Source organism: Lithobates pipiens, unplaced genomic scaffold (genome assembly GCF_037356315.1).
Source record: "Lithobates pipiens isolate NorthernLeopardFrog02 unplaced genomic scaffold, aLitPip1_a1.2 Scaffold_19, whole genome shotgun sequence".
In the NCBI taxonomy this organism is placed as follows: Eukaryota; Metazoa; Chordata; class Amphibia; order Anura; family Ranidae; genus Lithobates; species Lithobates pipiens.
Window position 1 is genome coordinate 188,916,423 of NW_027507764.1, and position 18,914 is coordinate 188,935,336.

Here is an 18,914-nt window from a genome sequence, read left to right on the forward strand (position 1 = left end):
TGGTGGCCCTCCAGCTGTTGCAAAACTACAAGTCCCATCATGCCTCTGCCTGTGGGAGTCATGCATGTAACTATCAACCTTGCAATGCCTCATGGGACTTGTAGGTTCGCAACAGTTGGAGGGTAGCCAGTTTGGGACCCCTGCTGGATTTTATGAACAAGGTTGCTACTACAGTTCCTGACTCTGACTATAGAGTATGTAAGCGAACTTATACCCCTTCGTTGCCAGAATCTTTATGTGGCATTCCTGCAACTGTTGCATACTTTGAGCCTTCTGCTGTGGATGCCTTTTCTAAGGAGGAGTGTCATAAAAACATGGAATCAGGCTGCATCAGCAGTCCGTGCCATTACCTCCAGGCTTAAAGATACCATATCAGATCTTATTAAAGCAGTGCAAAAATACTTAAAAATTGAAGAGCCAATAACGTCTACAACTGCTGTTATTAGTCTGGGATCTCTCTGAGGTCCGAAAACTGAAAGCTTGACTAAACCATTCCTTACTGAAGGATATCCTAGATGAAGATTGTGGAACAGTTGATAACATTTTTACTCCTCTCCAGTGGCGACTAGTGCTCCATTTTGGGAGGGGCAAACAAACCTCCGTCTCTAATCAAGTGCTTAGGGGGAAAAAACCTCATTGGAATCCAGCATCCTGCATGTAAATAAGGGGCCGGGAGCATGAATTAGGGGAGCGGTGCCCCGTATGGACAGCCTGCCACTGCTCCTCTCAAATATTTTTCTGAACAATACCAATTTGAAGAGTACTTTATAAAAGCAGGCTTTTTCCACTGTAGACTGCAATTTCATGCCTCAACAAAATACTCGTAGGGTCTATTGAAGATGCCCTAGTGTTTAAGGATTCTACTGACAAGCACTTGGAACAAATCCTTATTTTCACTAGCAAGTCCTACTATGCAGCCTTCCATTGATGTGATGTCATTATGTCAAACCTTATGGGAATGGATTAAACTTATGTCAGAGGCGCTGCTATCCCCAGTGATCCTTTGGCATTGGAATGTTTAGCGCATATGCCCTCTGCCCTGCTCAACTGTGTGGATGGATTGGTAAACATTGCTTGTTCAAAATTAATCACATCTCTGTAAATATGTGGAGAATTGTTTGACTGACATGTTGGTCTCCTTCGAGGAAGTTCCATTTGCCTGGTTTCACTCCAGAGCCCTACAACACTACATTCTGTCATTGTGAGACTAATTGGTTTAGTTCCTATACAAACTAATTCACCGGAAACTAAGGACCAGGTTGTCTTTGGACTGCAGTCTCAGGAATCCAGCTTTGGATTCAGGGAAATCCTTCCTCCCACTGTCTTAGAAGATCTTCTTAATGGCTATCAGCTAGAGGGGCTGCAGAGGAGTCCTAATGCCCTGTGGGTGCAGGGGTCTGAATAGCATTCTGGAGCTCTAAGAGTTGCAACTCTGGACATCATAACTAGAGGGTCATCCAATTCAGGTCCCATTAGGGGGGTGCCAGAAGTCTTTTGGTGGCAAAAGAGATACAAAAGATTCTGTCTTGGCCAGAACTTTCCTGTCTCTGTTTGCATTCCAGTCATGCACAATTGGCAGGCAGACCACCTCAGCCAGCACCCAGAAGTGAAAAAGGGTGGTGGTCTGGATCCAACACCAAATTGCTCAATTTTGCATCAAAATGCAGAGATCTTTTGACAACTGCAGTGGATGCTCTGGGAGCTTCATGGGATCTGTACAGTCTGATCTATGCCTTTCCTGCTCGAAAACTCAATTCTCATCTACGCTGCATTATCAAGAGGGAGAGCATTCTGGTGATCCCCATAGTTCTGGACTAGCCCAAGTTGATGAGGCACTTAGACCTGATAAAACTGTTGACAGACACGTCCACTTATCTAGATCATCCAGATCTCTTGCTGCAAGAACCGTTTTACCATCCTGCTTTACAGTTGCTGACATTACCAACATGGCTGTTGAAGCCCAGGTCTTGAGAGACAGAGGACGCTCTGAATAGGTGATTTTCACGCTCTCCAAAGCTAGGAAGTCTACCTCCCACAAAGTTTACCATTGCACATGGATTTACATTTGTGTGGTGTGTTCTGACCTTTCTACAATTAGACCTGGATTAGCATTTGGCCCTGGGTACCATCAAGGGGGAAATCTCTGCACTTGCAATCTTTGTCCAAAGGCCGCTAGTTTTCCAAGCCTTTGTACAAGATATCTCTCATATAGCTCCTCTTGTACAACTACCTGTGACTGTGTGGGATTTGAATCTGGTCAGCTCTCCATAGATCACCCTTTGAACTTATCAGGGCTAATGCCTTTTAACCTCTCACACACAGGTCTGTTCCTTGTTGCCATCACCTCTGTGAGACATGTATCAGAGTTGGGAGCCTTCTCCTGTAAAAAAAAAAAAAAAAACTTTTTAGTTCTTACACAAAGATAAGGTGGTGTTGCAGATTAGGGCACCCTTCTTGTCTAAGATGGTTTCAGCTTTTCACCTCAGTCAGGACATGTTTCTTCTGTCTCTGTCCAATTCCAGTACACTAGAAAGGGATTCTCTTCATGTCTGTATGTAGTTCATACTGTGTAAAATAATTTCTCAGACATTTTTTTTTAAATCAGGAAAACTGATTCTATTTACCATTCATGACGGTCCTCATAATGGAGAACCAGCTTAGCACTTCACCATCTCTGAGTGGCTCAGGCAGGCCATCATTCAAACTCTTGGGCTTTTTCTGCATCAGGCATCTGTTTCCCAGATAAGAAAGGCAGTTATCTGGTCTTTTGTTCACATGTTCTCCAGGTGGCTATTCAGGCCCCATCTGATGCCAGCTTTGGGTTTAAGGTGCTTCAGGCAGTTTTGCTAGTTTTGTTATGTGGGCTTATTAGGGTCTTGTTGCCATATTGCCCTCCCCTCAGTTGGCCTGCTTTTGGGTGTCCCAGATGTCTGAAATACTAACAATCCTGTGTCCCTTAATGAACAAAAAAGGATTTTTATACACAACACCTCTCTGTGATCTATGATCGTATTGCTTTTACTGTAAAACAGAAGCATGTTGGGAGTGGCCAATTCCTCTTTTAGGTGTCAGTGTAACTCATTTGTCTTGAATTACTACTGACTTTGTATCCCTTAATAAACTACAAACATAGAACAGATACCTCTCTTGGAAATGGGACTATAAGGGCCGGTTCACACAGCGATGCGCGGCGAGGCGTCTCCGACTTGCCTCGCCGCGACCTGCACGGACCTCAGCGGCGACTTGCAGAGGACTTCTGCATAGAAGTCAATGCAAGTCGCCCCCGAAGTCGCCCCGAAGTAGTACAGGAACCTTTTTTCTGAGTCGGAGCGACTCGAGTCGCTCCTCTCAGAACGGTTCCATAGCACTGAATGGGGGCGACTTGCGGGAGCGAGGCGAGGCGAGCCGTGTCGCCTCGCCTCGCGTCGCAGTGTGAACCGGCCCTTAAGGCACAAACTAAAGAGTGTTAATAAAATGTTTTGTTCATTTATTAGTAAAAAAAGTTAGAAAGCATCCTAGAATACATATTGTTCACAGCGATTGACTTATATACAGTATCTCACAAAAGTGAGTACACCCCTCACATTTTTGTAAATATTTTATTAGATCTTTTCATATAACACCGAAGAAATTACACTTTACCACAATGTAAAGTAGTGAGTGTACAGCTTATATAACATGTGCATTTGCTGTCCCCTCAAAATAGCTCAACACATAGCCATTAATGTCTAAACCACTGGCAGCAAAAGTGACTACAGCCCTAAGTGAAAATGTCCAAATTGGGCCTAATTAGCCATTTTCTCTCCCCGATGTCATGTGACTCGTAAGCGTTACAAGGTCTCAGGTGTGAATGGAAAGCAGGTGTGTTAAATTTGGTGTTATCGCTTTCACTCTCTCATACTGGTCACACCTCATGGCAAAGAACTCTCTGATGATCTGAAAAAAATAATTGTTGCTATACATAAAGATGGTCTAGGCTATAAGGAGATTGCCAAGACCCTGAAACTGAGCTGCAGCATGGTGACCAAGAACATACAGCAGTTTAACAGGACAGGTTCCACTCAGAATAGGCCTCGCCATGGTCGACCAAAGAAGTTCAGTACATGTGCTCAGCATTATATCTAGAGGTTGTCTTTGGGAAATAGACGGATGTGAAAAACTCATTACCAGTTATCGCAAATGCACAACCCGTTGATAGGTTTGGGGGGGGGGGGGGTAATTACTATTTCACATAGGGCCAGGCAGATTTGGACAGATTTTCTTCCCTTAATAAATGAAATCATTTACAAACTGCTTTTTGTATTTACTCAGGTTATCTTTGTGTAATATTAACATTTGTTTGATTATCTGAGTAATTTAAAGAGGGATTCCACCTACAAAAAAAATATTAAAAGCCAGCAGCTATAAATACTACAACTGCTGACTTTTAATAAATGGACACTCACCTGTCCCGGGTTCCAGCGATGCCGGCAGCCGAGGTCGATCGATCACTCGGCTCTCGGCTGCTGCCGCCACCATTCTAGGTGAGGGAATCAGGAAGTGAAGCGAATCGGCTTCACTTCCCGGTTCCCTACTGCGCATGCGCGAGTCGCGCAGCGCAATAGGAATTGTCTGCACTGTCTCTGAGACCCGTGTGTGTCCCAGCAGACAGCGCGGCAGGACAGGAAATGGCGTAGACTCCCACGGGAGTCTATGCCCGGGAAGTGGGTGTAAATACCTGTCTTTGACAGGTATCTGCACCCCCCTCCCCCCTGAAAGGTGCCAATTATGACACCGGAGGGGGGGAGGGTTCCGATCAGCGGAAGTTCCACTTTAGGGTGGAACCCCGCTTTAAGTGTGACAAATAAGCAAAAAATTTTAAAAAATCAGGAAGGGGGCAAATACTTTTTCACAGCACTATATAATTATAAATTAAATAAAAGAATAGCAATTATAGGGAACAGTCCCAAGGTATTATAGATGAAGACAACTGACACGCTATGAGGACTCTTCTTCAGAGGTGTCTGTAGAAGAAAAAAACATTGCCCAACAATGGAGACATATAAAACGATAACTGCTGCTACCACCATTAACAATTCCACTAATAGAGGGAGGCGAAAGCCAAAGGGGCCCACCAACTGAGATCTTCCATCAAAGCCTTAAACAAGAAGCTTAATCTATCTTGCTGTAGTATAAGAAACTTATGGAAGATCTTTTAGGTAGACATGGCATCAGCAGCACAGTGAGCGGCCAATTCCGTAATTAGGTGGCAGTGTAACTCATTTGTTCTGAATTACTACTGGCCCCGTATCCTTGAATAAACTTCAAGAAACCAATTTATTTATTTTTTCTTGTCAAATTTGTTTATTGAATTTTAACAATTAGTTTACATAAGTACATATGGTGGCAGCAAAATTTAATCACATTATATGGTAATAATATTGAGTTGTAGTTCCAACATAAACTAAAAGTAGTTAACTAAAACAATTTTTGCACGGATCTAACTACTCAAAAGATTGGGTCATACATCGTATAAGAGGATAAAACCAACTTAGACCAGGTTAATATAATGCCGCGTACACACGACCAGACTTATGTCCGACAGACTTCCGAAGGAGTTCTGCCAGAGTTCCGACAGAGTTCTGACGGACTTTTCGAATGAGCGGACTTGGCCACACACAATCACACTAAACTCCGACGGATTCGAACGTGATGACGTACGACTGGACTCGAATAAGGAAGTTCATAGCCAGTAGCCAATAGCTGCCCTAGCGTCGGTTTTAGTCCGTCGGAATAGCATACACACGAGCGAATTTTTCGGTAGGAACTGGGTCCGGCGGAGTTCCGTCGGAAAAATTTTAAGCATGTTCCATTTTCTAAAGTCTGTCAGACTTTTGCGAATCAAAAGTCCGTTGCAGCCCACACACGATCGAAAAGTCTGACGGAATCATTCCGTCAGACTTTGGATGTTGAAAAGTCCGCTCGTGTGTACGGGGCTTAAGATGACCTCGGATAAAAAAAAAACTAAAAAAAAGTCTTGATTATTATCAAGAGTATAGTTTTTAAATAATAATAATAAAAAAAATTTGTTATAGAATCTAAAATCTTATACTACATATTGGAACTATGTACACTTGGTATAATGATAACCAAGGAAATAAAAGTTCTGCTACCAGAACTATATAAAGAGTAAATTGGAAGAGGAGAGAGAGAATAGGGGGGAAAGTAGAAGAGAGAAAGAAGATAAAAGAAAAAGGTAATCTTAGGAGAAAAAATAGATAGCGAAGAAAGAAATGAGAGGTAGTAGGGGTCCCCGGGGTAGTACATGGTAATAAACACATACCATGAATGCAGAGATTGGAAGTATAAATCGAGATTACCAAGTCTTAGTAGGGAAGCATCAAAATTGGAGGGCAACAATTGAGTCACCCAGGGATTCCATATACTGTATTCTCAAAGCTGGATATTTTATCTTGAGTTATAGCCTCTGTTTTGGCATAGATCATTGCTTGATTGACTCTATTTTTAGTTTCAGCAATTATTAAGGACAGAGATTTCCAAGCTTTGGCAATTGTTTGTTTCGCAGCTGTAGTGATCTGCAATAGGAGTTTGAATTGGCAGTAGGAGAGAGAGGTCAGTTTTATGTTTAAAAGTGCTATTGTAGGATCAGAATTGATAGGGATTTCAAGAAACCAATTTCATACTAACTACAAAAATCCTGTGTTTTGCTATCTCTCAGCATTCTTCTACATGCAGCAGAAATCTGCTCATGGGTAAAGGAAACCTACTCCTGAGTGTGTTACGAGAACACTAGATACACATATATTTGCACTGCATTATTCACCGTGACATGCAAATGAAGCTTTGTTGTTGCCTTTAACGTATAAGCAGATGACTCATATTACTACTATAATGAACTTCCTTAGAGTGTGAAATGTGTGCTCATTTGGATATATTGCAGAGACAAAAGATGTAAATCGGGAGTTTGGTGAACAAACCAGGCTTCACATACAGTTTGTATTATTTTTAGGGCTCTATAATTGATTACAAAATCTTCTATTAATTTTTTTTTTTTTTTAAAGACATACCCTTCAGTAATATATTTTTAGGATCTTTATGCATTATATGCTTTAATGCACTTTAAAAGACATGTGTTCCATCCACTGTGGGTTGAATTCTGGTCAGCAGTAAATATCCCTCGTACAATTAGATGTTCCTTGAATGGCAAACAGTTGAGACTTTAGTTGAAGAGAAGGTATGCTGCATGTTTGGGCCTGATCAGAACATCCACACCTGCTGTAATGTCATGTTAATAGAGTTAGCTAGTCAAGTACATCTCTGGGTGCATTATTAGCAGACTGAAAAGTGACCACAATTTATTTAACAGACCACATTTTTTTTTGTCTCTTTAAGCATTCATCTCAGCGAGCTATTCAACACAGCAGAGAGTTTGAAGACGCCTTAGCAAGTCTCATCATCATGATGTCACCCATGGTACCACATTTGGCATCAGAGTTGTGGCGAGGTAACAGTCTCATTTATACCTTAAAGAGTGCCAGTGAAACATACTGGCTTTGTAAAAACACAATTGACTACCAAGATGGACCGTGCATACACCATGCAGTGTTGCTACTATGGCTTTAGCATATTTTAAGTCTATATCTCAAGCTTTACCTATACATGTGAAGAGACTTTAACTTGAAACTCTGTATGTTTCTTTAAAAATAAGAATATGTAACATTTTTCAGGTGTGGGACAGGTGGAGCATAAGCTGTGCACACAGTATAACTGGAACAAGGATGTCCTTCATCAGGCCTGGCCAATCATAGACTCAGAATATTTACGTCAGCCTGACACTGTGGAAGTGTGTGTAATGGTAAGATTTATCACATCATGCACTGACATATCACCTGTCTAAACTGTGCTTTACTAATGTAAACATCTAATTAGAGCCAGCCATAGATGGAGCAAATTTCTTTACTGCAACCGCGATCAGCGTTGACAGGGGAATCACTACCATGGAGCCATTGTGTTCTCTTGAAATCTGGCAGGCTGATTGTACCCAAGTTGATCGATCAACTTGGGTACATTGCCAATACACGGTTCGAATCTCAGCCAGTTCCTACTGAATCAGCCAAGATTCAAACCATCTATGCCCACCTTAAGGGTTATCCCTACATAATAATTCTTACTAAAACAACATTTTCCTTTTATCCTGTGGTCTAAAGAAACATGCAGTTTAATTTCCGGCTGTCATTTTACATTGTCCTACATGTTTTACTCACTGGCAGGGGGTGCTACTGAGCGATAAACTCCAGCTGGAGTTTTATTCACACAGCATACTTGTCTCACCCCCCTGCAAGCATGCTGAAAGCAATGGGTATTTCAAAATAAAGAGTTTGATTTTAAAGTGTATGCCAAGCCAAAAACTTTTTTTCTAGTTTTGAAGTTAGTGAATAAGGATTAGAAATAATATAAGACGAAACTGCGCTACTCAAACAAACCACCCTGTGAGCAGCAGCTCAAATCGTTATACTACGACACTCGGAACTGTATAAAATGGGGAGCTGCACTAAATACAATGAAAGAAAATATTATGACAAAGAAGACAAACCAAATATAACAAATATTGTATACTACTACCCACACGTCAGTGTAAGTGAATAAATAAATCAATAAATAGGTGTATGTCAAATTAATTATATGGACAAAATAAATAAGTGAATAGATATATTAAATAAATAAATTCATACATAAGTGTGAACCCAATAAAAAGAATGTGAACTAAATCAAAACTTTTTTGGGTGTAGAAAAAATTCATAAACCAAGCCACATACGGCAAATATTATAAACTAACACCCTCAGGTGTACAGACTCAAAATGTGAATAAATAAATAAATCAATAAATGAATATATAATATCTCATTAATATGAATAAATTAATTAAATCAACCAAAAAACATTTTTTTCATAAATGGAATGAATAAATATATAGAAATAAAGTGAGATGAATTAATAAAGTAAATTAAGAAATTCATAGTCCATATTCAATGTGCAAGCAAAAAATTAATAGTCCAAGCGAGTCCCAAAAGATGTAGCAGGCCAAGGCTTATATAGAATCCAGTGTGAAGTGAAGAATAACACCAACAGGAATGCATGTTAAAAGGAATCAAATGAAGCGCCTGCACCAATAAGTGATTCTGGCCGCTTACCAATCGCATGTATAGATGGTCAGGGCAAACCGTCACAGGAAACCAAACAGGACCTCTCTCTCCGAGTACTCCAGATGTTTAGACCATAATGACCCAATCCATATGTAAAACAAGGGGACACTCGCATACCATAAAACCCTTTAACTTTCATTTATAAACAAGTAGCAAGTAAACTCACATGTCCAACCAATGCAAAGAGCACTTAGCAAAATTCGAGCCGGCCGGCTACACCAAAAAAAATTTGATTTAGTTCTTTTTATTGGGTTCACACTTATGTATGAATTTATTTATTATATATATATATATATATATATATATATATATATATATATATTCACTTATTTATTTTGTCCATATAAATAATTTGACATACACCTATTTATTGATTTATTTATTCACTTACACTAACACGTGTGGGTAGTAGTATACAATATTTGTTATATTTGGTTTGTCTTTTTTGTCATAATATTTTCTTTCATTGTATCTAGTGCAGCTCCCCATTTTATACAATAAGGATTAGAAGTCCGGTCAGATTTTTACTGCTATTCAGTGCTCTAGATAGAGGGACACAGACAAAAATGAATTGGGTAACACTAGTCAGTGTTACTGTTAGTGAGTTTCTCTCACTTCGTGTCTGCTAAAACCTTCAACAGGACAGAAAGAGTTAAAGTGGAAGAAAAGCCTTACTATAACTATTCGTAAAAATGCCCCCCCCCCCCCTTCCTAACCTGCCCACCTTGATCTCTATACTTACCTACAGTATTTATTTTACTGCTACAGAGCAACCCTCCTGAGCAGAATCATGTACAGGTGTGCTCAGAAGTTTACATACCCTGGCAGAATTTATGATTTATTGGCCATTTTTCAGAGAATTTGAATGCTAAAATGAAAACTTTTCTTTCACTCATGGTTATTGTTTGGCTATAGCCATTTATTATCAATCAACTGTGTTTACTCTTTTTTAACCACTTGCTTACTGGAAACTCCTGCCCAGACCAATTTTCTGCTTTCAGCGCTATCACAATTTCAATGACAATTACGAGGACATGCTACTCTGTACCAAATGAAATTTTTATCATTTTTTTCCCCACAAATAGACCTTTCTTTTGGTGGTATTTGATCACCTCTGGGTTTTTTATTTTTTGTTAAAAAATGAAAAAAAGATCAAAAAATTTGCAAAAAAAAAAAAAAAACACAAAACAGTTTTATGTCTTGTTATAAAATTTAGCAATTTTAATTTTTATCAATACTTGATGTACGCTGATGAGGCTGAACTGATGGGCACTGATTAGGCGGCACTGGTGGGCAGAGCAGGACTTAGGGTGGTGGGGGCCCTACCTTCTATACATTATTGTATTTATCAGCGTATAACACGTGTCGGCATATAACATGCACCCCAAATTTAGGAGAGAATTTTAAGGACAAAAACTTTTAGGAGGGAAGTTTAAAGGAAAAAAAAACTTACATTTAAATGCCCATCAATGCAGCCTTATCAGTGCCCATCTGCAGCCTTGCCCATCCATCTGCAGCCTTGTCAGTGTCATATGCAGCCTTGTCAGTGTAGCCTTGTCATTTGCAGCCTTGCCCAGTGTCATTTGTAGCCTTGTCATTGCAGTCTTGAAGTTTAAAAATGGCGCTAGGTTCTCTTGGGTCCTCTCGGCAGCTCTCGGGTCCTCTTGCAGTCCCGAGCGGAGCCGAGAGTAACCCGAGTGTAATCAGCTTGGCTCACGGTCATGCCCAGTCCCTGTGTTTATGTCCAACCTAGGGCGGGACTGGCCGTGACTGTGAGCGGAGCGGAGCCAAGTACACTCGGCTATGTATCTCGGCGGGGCCCCCTATTGGGTGGAGCCCATGTGCTTGAGCCCAGTCAAGCCCAATGGTAAGTCCTGCCCTGCTGGTGGGCACTGAGAGGTGGCACTGATGGGTAGCAGTGATGGGCACTGATGGGTGGCAGTGATTGACAGTGATGGGCACTGGTAGGTGACATTGATAGGCAGCTCTGCTAGGTGGCACTAATTGGCACCACTGGTGGGCATTGATAGGTGACCCTCCTGGGCATTCATAGGTGGCACTGATATACACTGGTATGCACTGTGTGGGCACTGGCAGGTGGTACTGGTTGACACAGATGAGGCGGCTGTGCCTCTTCCTCTTCGGGAACCGATTGTCCCTTACACAGAAGCCGGTGATTGGCTTTTTTTCTCCTCACACTGTCAGTGTGAGGAGGAAAAAAAAAACAATTACCGATTTTCTGTTTACATCACGTGATCAGCTGTCTTTGGCTGACAGCTGATCATGTGGTAAGGGGCCGAGACAGGGAATCTCAGCAGAAACTACCCATCATCAATGACAGCTTAAAGTCTCTTGTGGTATTTGTGGATGAGGCTCTTTATCTTCTCAGATGGTAAAGCTGCCCATTACTCTTGGTAAAAAGCCTCCAGTTCCTGTAAATTCTTGTGCATGAACTGCACATTTGAGATCTCCCCAGAGTGGCTCAATGATATTGAGGTCAGGAGACTGAGATGGCCACTCCAGAACCTTCACTTTATTCTGCTGTAGCCAATGACAGGTCGACTTGTTCTTGTGTTTTGGATCATTGTCATGTTGGAATGTCCAAGTACGTCCCATGAGCAGCTTCCTGGCTGATGAATGCAAATGTTGCTCCAATATTTTTTTGATAACCTACTGCTTTCATCTTGTCATCAATTTTGACCAAATTTCCTGTGCCTTTGTAGCTCACACATCCCCAAAACAACAGCAATCCATCTCTGTGTTTCCCATTAGGAATGGTGTACCTTTTATCATAGGCCTTGTTGACTCCTCTCCAAAAGTTGCGTTTATGGTTGTGGCCAAAAAGCTAAATTTTGGTCTTGCCAGAAGGTTTAAGTCTCTGTGCTGTTTGGCGTCTTGTAAGCTGGATACATTGGCATTTGCATAGTAAGGGCTTTCCTCTGGTGACTTGACATGCAGCCCATCTTTCTTCAAGTGCCTCCTTATTGTGCATCTTGAAACAGCCACACCACATGTTTTCAGAGAGTCCTGTATTTCACCTGAAGTTATTTGTGGGTTTTTCTTTGCATCCTGAACAATTTTCCTGGCAGTTGTGGCTGAAATGTTAGTTGTTCTACCTGACAGTGGTTTGGTTTCAACAGAACCCCTAATTTTCCACTTCTTCATTAGAGTTTCAACACTGCTGATTGGCATTCTCAAGTCCTTGGATATCTTTTTATATCCATTTCCTGTTTTATACAGTTCAACTACCTTTTCCCACAGATCCTTTGACAATTCTTTTGCTTTCCCCATGACTCAGAATCTAGAAACGTCAGAGCAGCACTGGATGAAAGATGCAAGGGTCTGTCAGGAGTCCAGAAACTCATTTACCTTTTATAGACACACACTAATTACAAGCAAACATCACAGGTGATTAGGGTTACCTTTAATAGCAATTCATACCCCTTTGTGTCAACTTGTGTGCAGGTTATCAGGCTCAAATCACCAGGGTATGTAAACTTTTGATCAGGGTCATTTGGCTAGTTTCTGTTGTGATTATGATTTAAAGAGTAAACACAGTTGATGGATAATAAATGGCTTCAGCCAAACACTAACCATGAGTGAAAGAAAAGTTTGTGTTATCATTCATATTCTCTGAAAAATGGCCAAAAAATAATAAATTATATTTTAATAAATGTAAACTTATGAGCACAACTGTATACATATGCGATTCTGCACTTTTGCCTAGGGGGCGTGCGGCTTCTGGTGTGATTACTCACAACAGAAGGCAATCTGTGGGTGCCGGGCACTGGATATCTGCTGGCGCCCGCCAGTTGTCAGGCAGAGACACAGGATGGAGCTCTGCGTATGTAAAAAAGGGAGATGTCTGTTCTGACAGAGCGTAAGGAATTGATTTTGTGTCCCTACAAAGCAGGGAATAAAATCCACCACTTCCCTGAGTAAAAGCAGCACATATAGTACGGTAAAACACAGGCAAAGCACACAGTTAACCCTTTGATTGTCCCTGATGTTTAACCCCTTCCCAGCCAGTGCATATTTTTAGCACTGATCACTGTATTAGTGTCACTGGTTCCCACAAAGTGTCAGTTAGTATCTGACTGTTCCCCGCAATATTGCAGTCTCGCTATTAGTCGCTGATCACTGCCATTACTAGTATAAAAAGAAAAATTCCACTATATATACACCATAGTTTGTAGACGCTATAAGTTTTGCGCAAACCAATCAATATACGCTTATTGGGATTTTTCTTTTGCCAAAAATATGTTGCAAAATGCATATTAGCCTAAATTTATGAAGAAATTTGATTTTTTTTTCTATTTTTTTATTGGGTATATTTTATTGCAGAAAGTAAAAAAATTTTTTTTTCCAAAATTGAAGATCTTTTTTTGTTTATAGCGCAAAAAATAAAAATGCAGAGGTGATCAAATACTACCAAAAGAAAGCTCTACTTGTGGGGAAAAAAATGACAAATTGTATTTGGGTACCGCGTCGCACAACTGCGCAATTTTTTTAGTTAATGTAACTCAGTGCCGTATCGCAAAAAATGGCCTGGTCATGAAGGGAGTAAATCTTCCGGAGGTCAAGTGAGCATTTATAACCCTTGCTGTACAGGGAGGACATGAACTCACAAGATTGAGTGCAGTTCAGCTTTTTTGGATAAAGAAGGGAATGGTTAAACCTCTTCCATGTCCCTTTGGGGAGATTTCCCTTAATTTCCTTACCCATGGAAATGACAGGAAATAGCTTCAGTGTTAGGGAAATCCCGTTTTAGACAATTGTCACTATAAATAAATATATAATCTATGTGTGTAGAAATATAAATATAAGTGCCATTTTAAACATATACTGTAGAATAAAATGTATACGTTCTATCTACAATAACAATCATTTTAAAATCAAAATAAGAAAAAAGTATTGTTTGTTTAATTTTGTTATATTTCCTATCTTTGAATTTGTATAAAAAAAAAATATATATATCCTTTAGTTTGCACATGATTCAACTAGTCTAATATACATCATAACAAGAATATTGTTAAAGTGTATTAATAAATGAAATCTGCAAGTGTTAGAATACTTTGTCAATGATTATATAACAGAGCCCAGGACCTAGTTGTCAAAATGACAGACAATTGTGATCATTTCTGACATCTCCAGTACATCACATATTAGGGAGACCAGGGTACACCAGATATATCCAGGGTTCTTTGATATCATTTCTTAGCTTATATAAATGCAGTATCAACAGCAAGCTTTTATAAAACTTTCAGCAAGCTTGCGGTAACCTTTGAGCAGCTTTTCATAAGCAGTTCCTTCTCTTTAAAGCACCTTTCAACCCCTGTTTGGAAAGTTGCTGATTGTCACAAGCTAAACAAGCTGCCATCAGGCTTTCAGCAAGTTTCAAGTAGTGCACTGCTAAAGCCTGCTAGCAGCTTGTTTAAAGTGGCAATCAGCACTCCCATTAGGCTTGAGGTTCAACATTTACAAACCGAAACCGAATCCGAATGTTACTTTTAGGGATCATTGAAGAGTGATCAGATTCAGATCTCTCTTCAAAGAGCAATATACACCCCCCCCCCCCCCCCAAATGCTGGGCAATGCGGCCCCATTCACTTGAAGCAAAGCATTGTGGCTATGGCATGTACACACCCTCAGACGCGGCCTTTGCAACAAAAGGGGAGAGTGGTTGAGGGTTGTAAAAATGCAGCTCAACAGTGGAGTAGTGTAAACGAGCCACAAAAGCTTTGGCAAAGCTTGCTGAAAGCTCTGCAAACGCTTTGTAAAAGCTTGCTGTTCACACTGCTCTTATACAAGCTGAAGCCTGTGTGAAACAGGCCTTAGGGTGTTCCTGGTCAGTTCAGAGTCCATAACTGGTTATTTTGTGAGGTTAAAAGAGAGGTAAAATACAAAGCAACCCCTGTGGATAATTTGTTGATCCTAACAAATAATATAATAAAACGGAAGTGCTAGCATTTGAAAATGTGGAAGTCACATCAAAAATTGGGCAATATTAACACAAAATATGTGCAGAGGGAATGTACACACATTTTACAACTTTAAGCTTTTCTATGGTTTCTTTTATAGATTAATAACAAAGCCTGTGGCTCGGTCAATGTACCCTTTGATGTTTCCCGAGACTGTGAGAAGATCCAAGACCTAGTGATGCAGAGTCATCTAGGCATGACACATCTACAGGGACGCACAGTTAAGAGGACCATCCTATCCCCAAGGACAGCTCTTATTAACTTCCTTGTGCAAGAGTAAATTTCATTAAAAAAATAAATCACTATTATAATGGGCATCCATCCATCTCAGCTGTATATTCAGTGAAGAGGTAAAAGTCAATGCCACAGCTAAAGCCACAAATAATATTCCTACGATACAGCCAGGACAAATGAATTACTTACGTACCAGACGGATTGAAACAAGCAATACAGCTGTATTCAAATGCCAAGCCGTGACCCGTTTTAGCAACTGAAACATGGCAGACCTCTTCTTTATGACTCCAATGGAAAAATAGGCATCCAAGAGTTGCTGGGACTTTGATACAAGTTTTTATAAGATAAGAGCTCACTCAGTCAGGTTAGGCTGCTCATCACAGACAAGTCTGTCCTCCAGTGGGTACCCCAGCAAGTTGCCAGGAAAAAACAAAAAAGGTCCTTACATGGAAGGAGTGCCAGACCAAAAGATAATTGTCCAATTTCATTTATTGGTATTGTGCTGAAAGACAGCGAACGCGTTTTGAAGTCAGATGACTTCTCACTTCATCAGGGGGAGGTCCTTTGACCCCCAAAATGCATTAGCTTTAGTCCCAGCACCTCTTGGATGCCTTTTTTTCCATTGGCGTCATAGAGAAGAGGTCTGCCATGTCACTTTTGGTCTGGCGCTCTTTCCATGTATGCACATTTTGTCTGGTCTCTATGACTGTCCTACAATCTCTGAATGTACTATTTGTAACTCAGTCCTACTTTATTAGCAGAAGTGTCTGACAAATGGCAGGAGACAGTATGAGTTTACAAATTTACAGTCTAGAAAATACTTTCAAATGTGGAATGATGCACATGATGTGTTCATCACTGCAGTCTTGGTTGTCCAACTGAATAATAAAGTTGCCTGTGGTTTCTATATCTGTTAGGAGAAGATTGTTTTCTATTGGATTTCGCATTAAGTATGATATTGTGAGTACAAGCTGCTAAATTGTTACATTGGTTATGTATAGTAAAATGAAACCACTGTACTTTTTGTACATATTTTACAACGTCTTGAAGCCAAAAATCAATCAAGTGAAATAAAAGCTTCTTTATACATTTAAGCATTATTTTTAATCACTTACTGTTTTTTATTTACTCTGTTTTTATTTGAAGACATACCTCTTAAGTTATAGATCAAAAGCTTTTATACAGCAACATAGTTTATCCCTGGTTTACACTAGTGCGACTTGAGTCACACACAGTCGTATGGCAAGTAAAATCACATGGGGGGTTATTTACGAAAGCAAATCCACTTTGCACTGCAAGTGCAGTTGGAAGTGCAGTTGCTGTAGATCAGAGGGGGACATGCAAGGAAAATAAAAAACAGCATTTTTGCTTGCGCATGATTGGATGATAAAATCAGCAGAGCTTCCACTCATTTCAGATCTTCCACTCAGATCTACAGCGATTGCACTTCCAAGTGCACTTGTAGTGCAGAGTGGCTTTGTCTTTAGTAAATCAACCCCATGGTGTCCATCCCAATCAATGCAACAGTGATTTTGTAAAAGGTTCTTGCACTATTTTGGTGCGAATCCAGTGCAATTTCAGCCTCATAGATTTTTATGTTTACTCACAGAAATCACATCAGCATTAGATAAGAAGCGATTCCTATACAGACTTTAATGAAGTCTGCGTTTTGCTTTTTTTTGTTTTTTTCTTTAACACTTACCTCTCCTCTCAGGTCATCCTTGCTGTCTTGCAAATCTCCTCCCAAGCACATTCAATTCACACCTGAGTGCATGTTCCTGATCGTGTTTTTCAAGCATAAACTTGAATGAAGTTTATGCTTGAATGGTCTTCTCTACATGAAATAAACACCCCAAAGTAGCTCAATAACCGATCATGAAGCATCAAGCATTATGTAACTTTTGTAGCTCGTTTTGTCACATGCCAAAACGCGCATCTGCTAACCGTGATTGGGGTGTCATTAACAATTACTGCATTCACATCACGGCAGCCCATACAGAAAAAGCATCTTTTTGGAATCGCGCTGCAAACACGTATCATGGTTTGGTCATCCTACTGGCATGCTTATTGCGATTGCCATGTCATTAACAATTAGGCAGCAATTACATCTGTGCGTTTCCAAATGTGCAGCAACACGCTCAAAACATGCTGCAAACACACAACACATTGTCAAGCTTGTGTTTTCTGTGCGGGTTGCTGCGCGTTCACGCAGATGTAAATGCAGCCTAATTGTTAATGACACCCCAATCACCGTTAGCAGACACATTTTGCCACACATTTGTTGTGTCACATAACACGCACGGAAAAAAATGTGCGACGCTCCACAACCAAAACCCTTCTTGATCAACTTTGGGGTGTTTGTTGTGCATAGGGCAGCCTATTTAAGTGAATAAGGTGCCCTGTGTGCGACATGTATTTACATGTGAAAAACCTCATGGTTTTCCCGACAGGATTTCGCTCAAGCTGTCTTGCCTACACACGGTCACACCAAATTCCAACCGTCAAAAACGCAGTGAAGTACAACACATATGACGGGACTAGAAAAAGGAAGTTCAATAGCCAGTAGCCAAGAGCTTCTGTCTCATAGTTAAATCTGAGCATGCGTGAGTTTTTGCGTATTGGAATTGCATACATACGATCGGAATTTCTGTCGGAAAAAATTGAGAACATGCTCTCAAATTTTTGCTGGCGGGAATTCGGCCACCTAAATTCCGATGGAGCATACACACGGTTGCATTTTCTAATGAAAAGCTCTCATCGGTCTTTTGCTGGCCCGATTGTGTGTACATGGCATAAGTGTTAATGGAAACTGCTTGGGAGGAGAGTATTTAGGCAGCAAGGATGACCTGGGAGGAGAGGTAAGGGTTAAAAAAAACAACACTGATATCAAACTTTTATAGGAATTGCTTATCTAATGCTGATGTGACTTCTGTAAAGTCGCATTGAAATTTGATCAAAGTTGGATCCAAGTCGCAAGTTGGATCAAAGTCGCAAGCAAGTTACACTACATAGTTGTACTGTAAATTGTAACCAACAGCATATGAAAATCTAAAACTTTTTCTTTTAGCTTATAGATTAGGTAAGTTTTGAAACCCTCCCAAGTATTTTTTTGGTGTTTATGTCTTGCCGTGAAGATTTGCTTTCACTTCCTCTCTTAAAGATACAACAGGAAATTAGGGGAAATCTCTCCAAAGTTAATGGAATATTAAAAGTTAATAATATATAATGAAATATTTCCCCCTCACCCCTTGCTCTGGTAAAAACTATAACACTTTGCATGTCCCCTCATTTTCTATCTCGGTGACAATGATCACCAGTTCATATAGGTTGCGTTAGATTTACTTTTTTTCAACCAGGCTAACAATTTAACTTTGTAAATAAAGGGTTGAACCTTCTCAGCAGGGGCATAAACAGCACATAAAATGTACAGATGGTCTAACCTAGTGGTTATCATGGAAAGTGAAAGAAAATCCCAAATTTTGGGTTGTCCCCAGAA

The 18,914-nt window shown here is 40.3% G+C and overlaps 1 protein-coding gene across 2 annotated transcripts in view; it reads left to right on the forward strand.

The window, feature by feature from the left end:
• LARS2 (leucyl-tRNA synthetase 2, mitochondrial) overlaps positions 1 to 16,518 on the forward strand; it is a 319,881-nt gene extending 303,363 nt beyond the window's left edge. For both annotated transcript variants that reach the window (XM_077491589.1, XM_077491590.1), the window contains exons 19-21: positions 7,393 to 7,504; positions 7,728 to 7,855; positions 15,285 to 16,518. In XM_077491589.1, coding sequence (XP_077347715.1) covers positions 7,393 to 7,504; positions 7,728 to 7,855; positions 15,285 to 15,464 — 420 coding nt within the window. In that variant the 3' untranslated portion in view covers positions 15,465 to 16,518. The remainder of the gene's footprint in view (positions 1 to 7,392; positions 7,505 to 7,727; positions 7,856 to 15,284) is intronic.
• Positions 16,519 to 18,914: the final 2,396 nt, after the last annotated feature.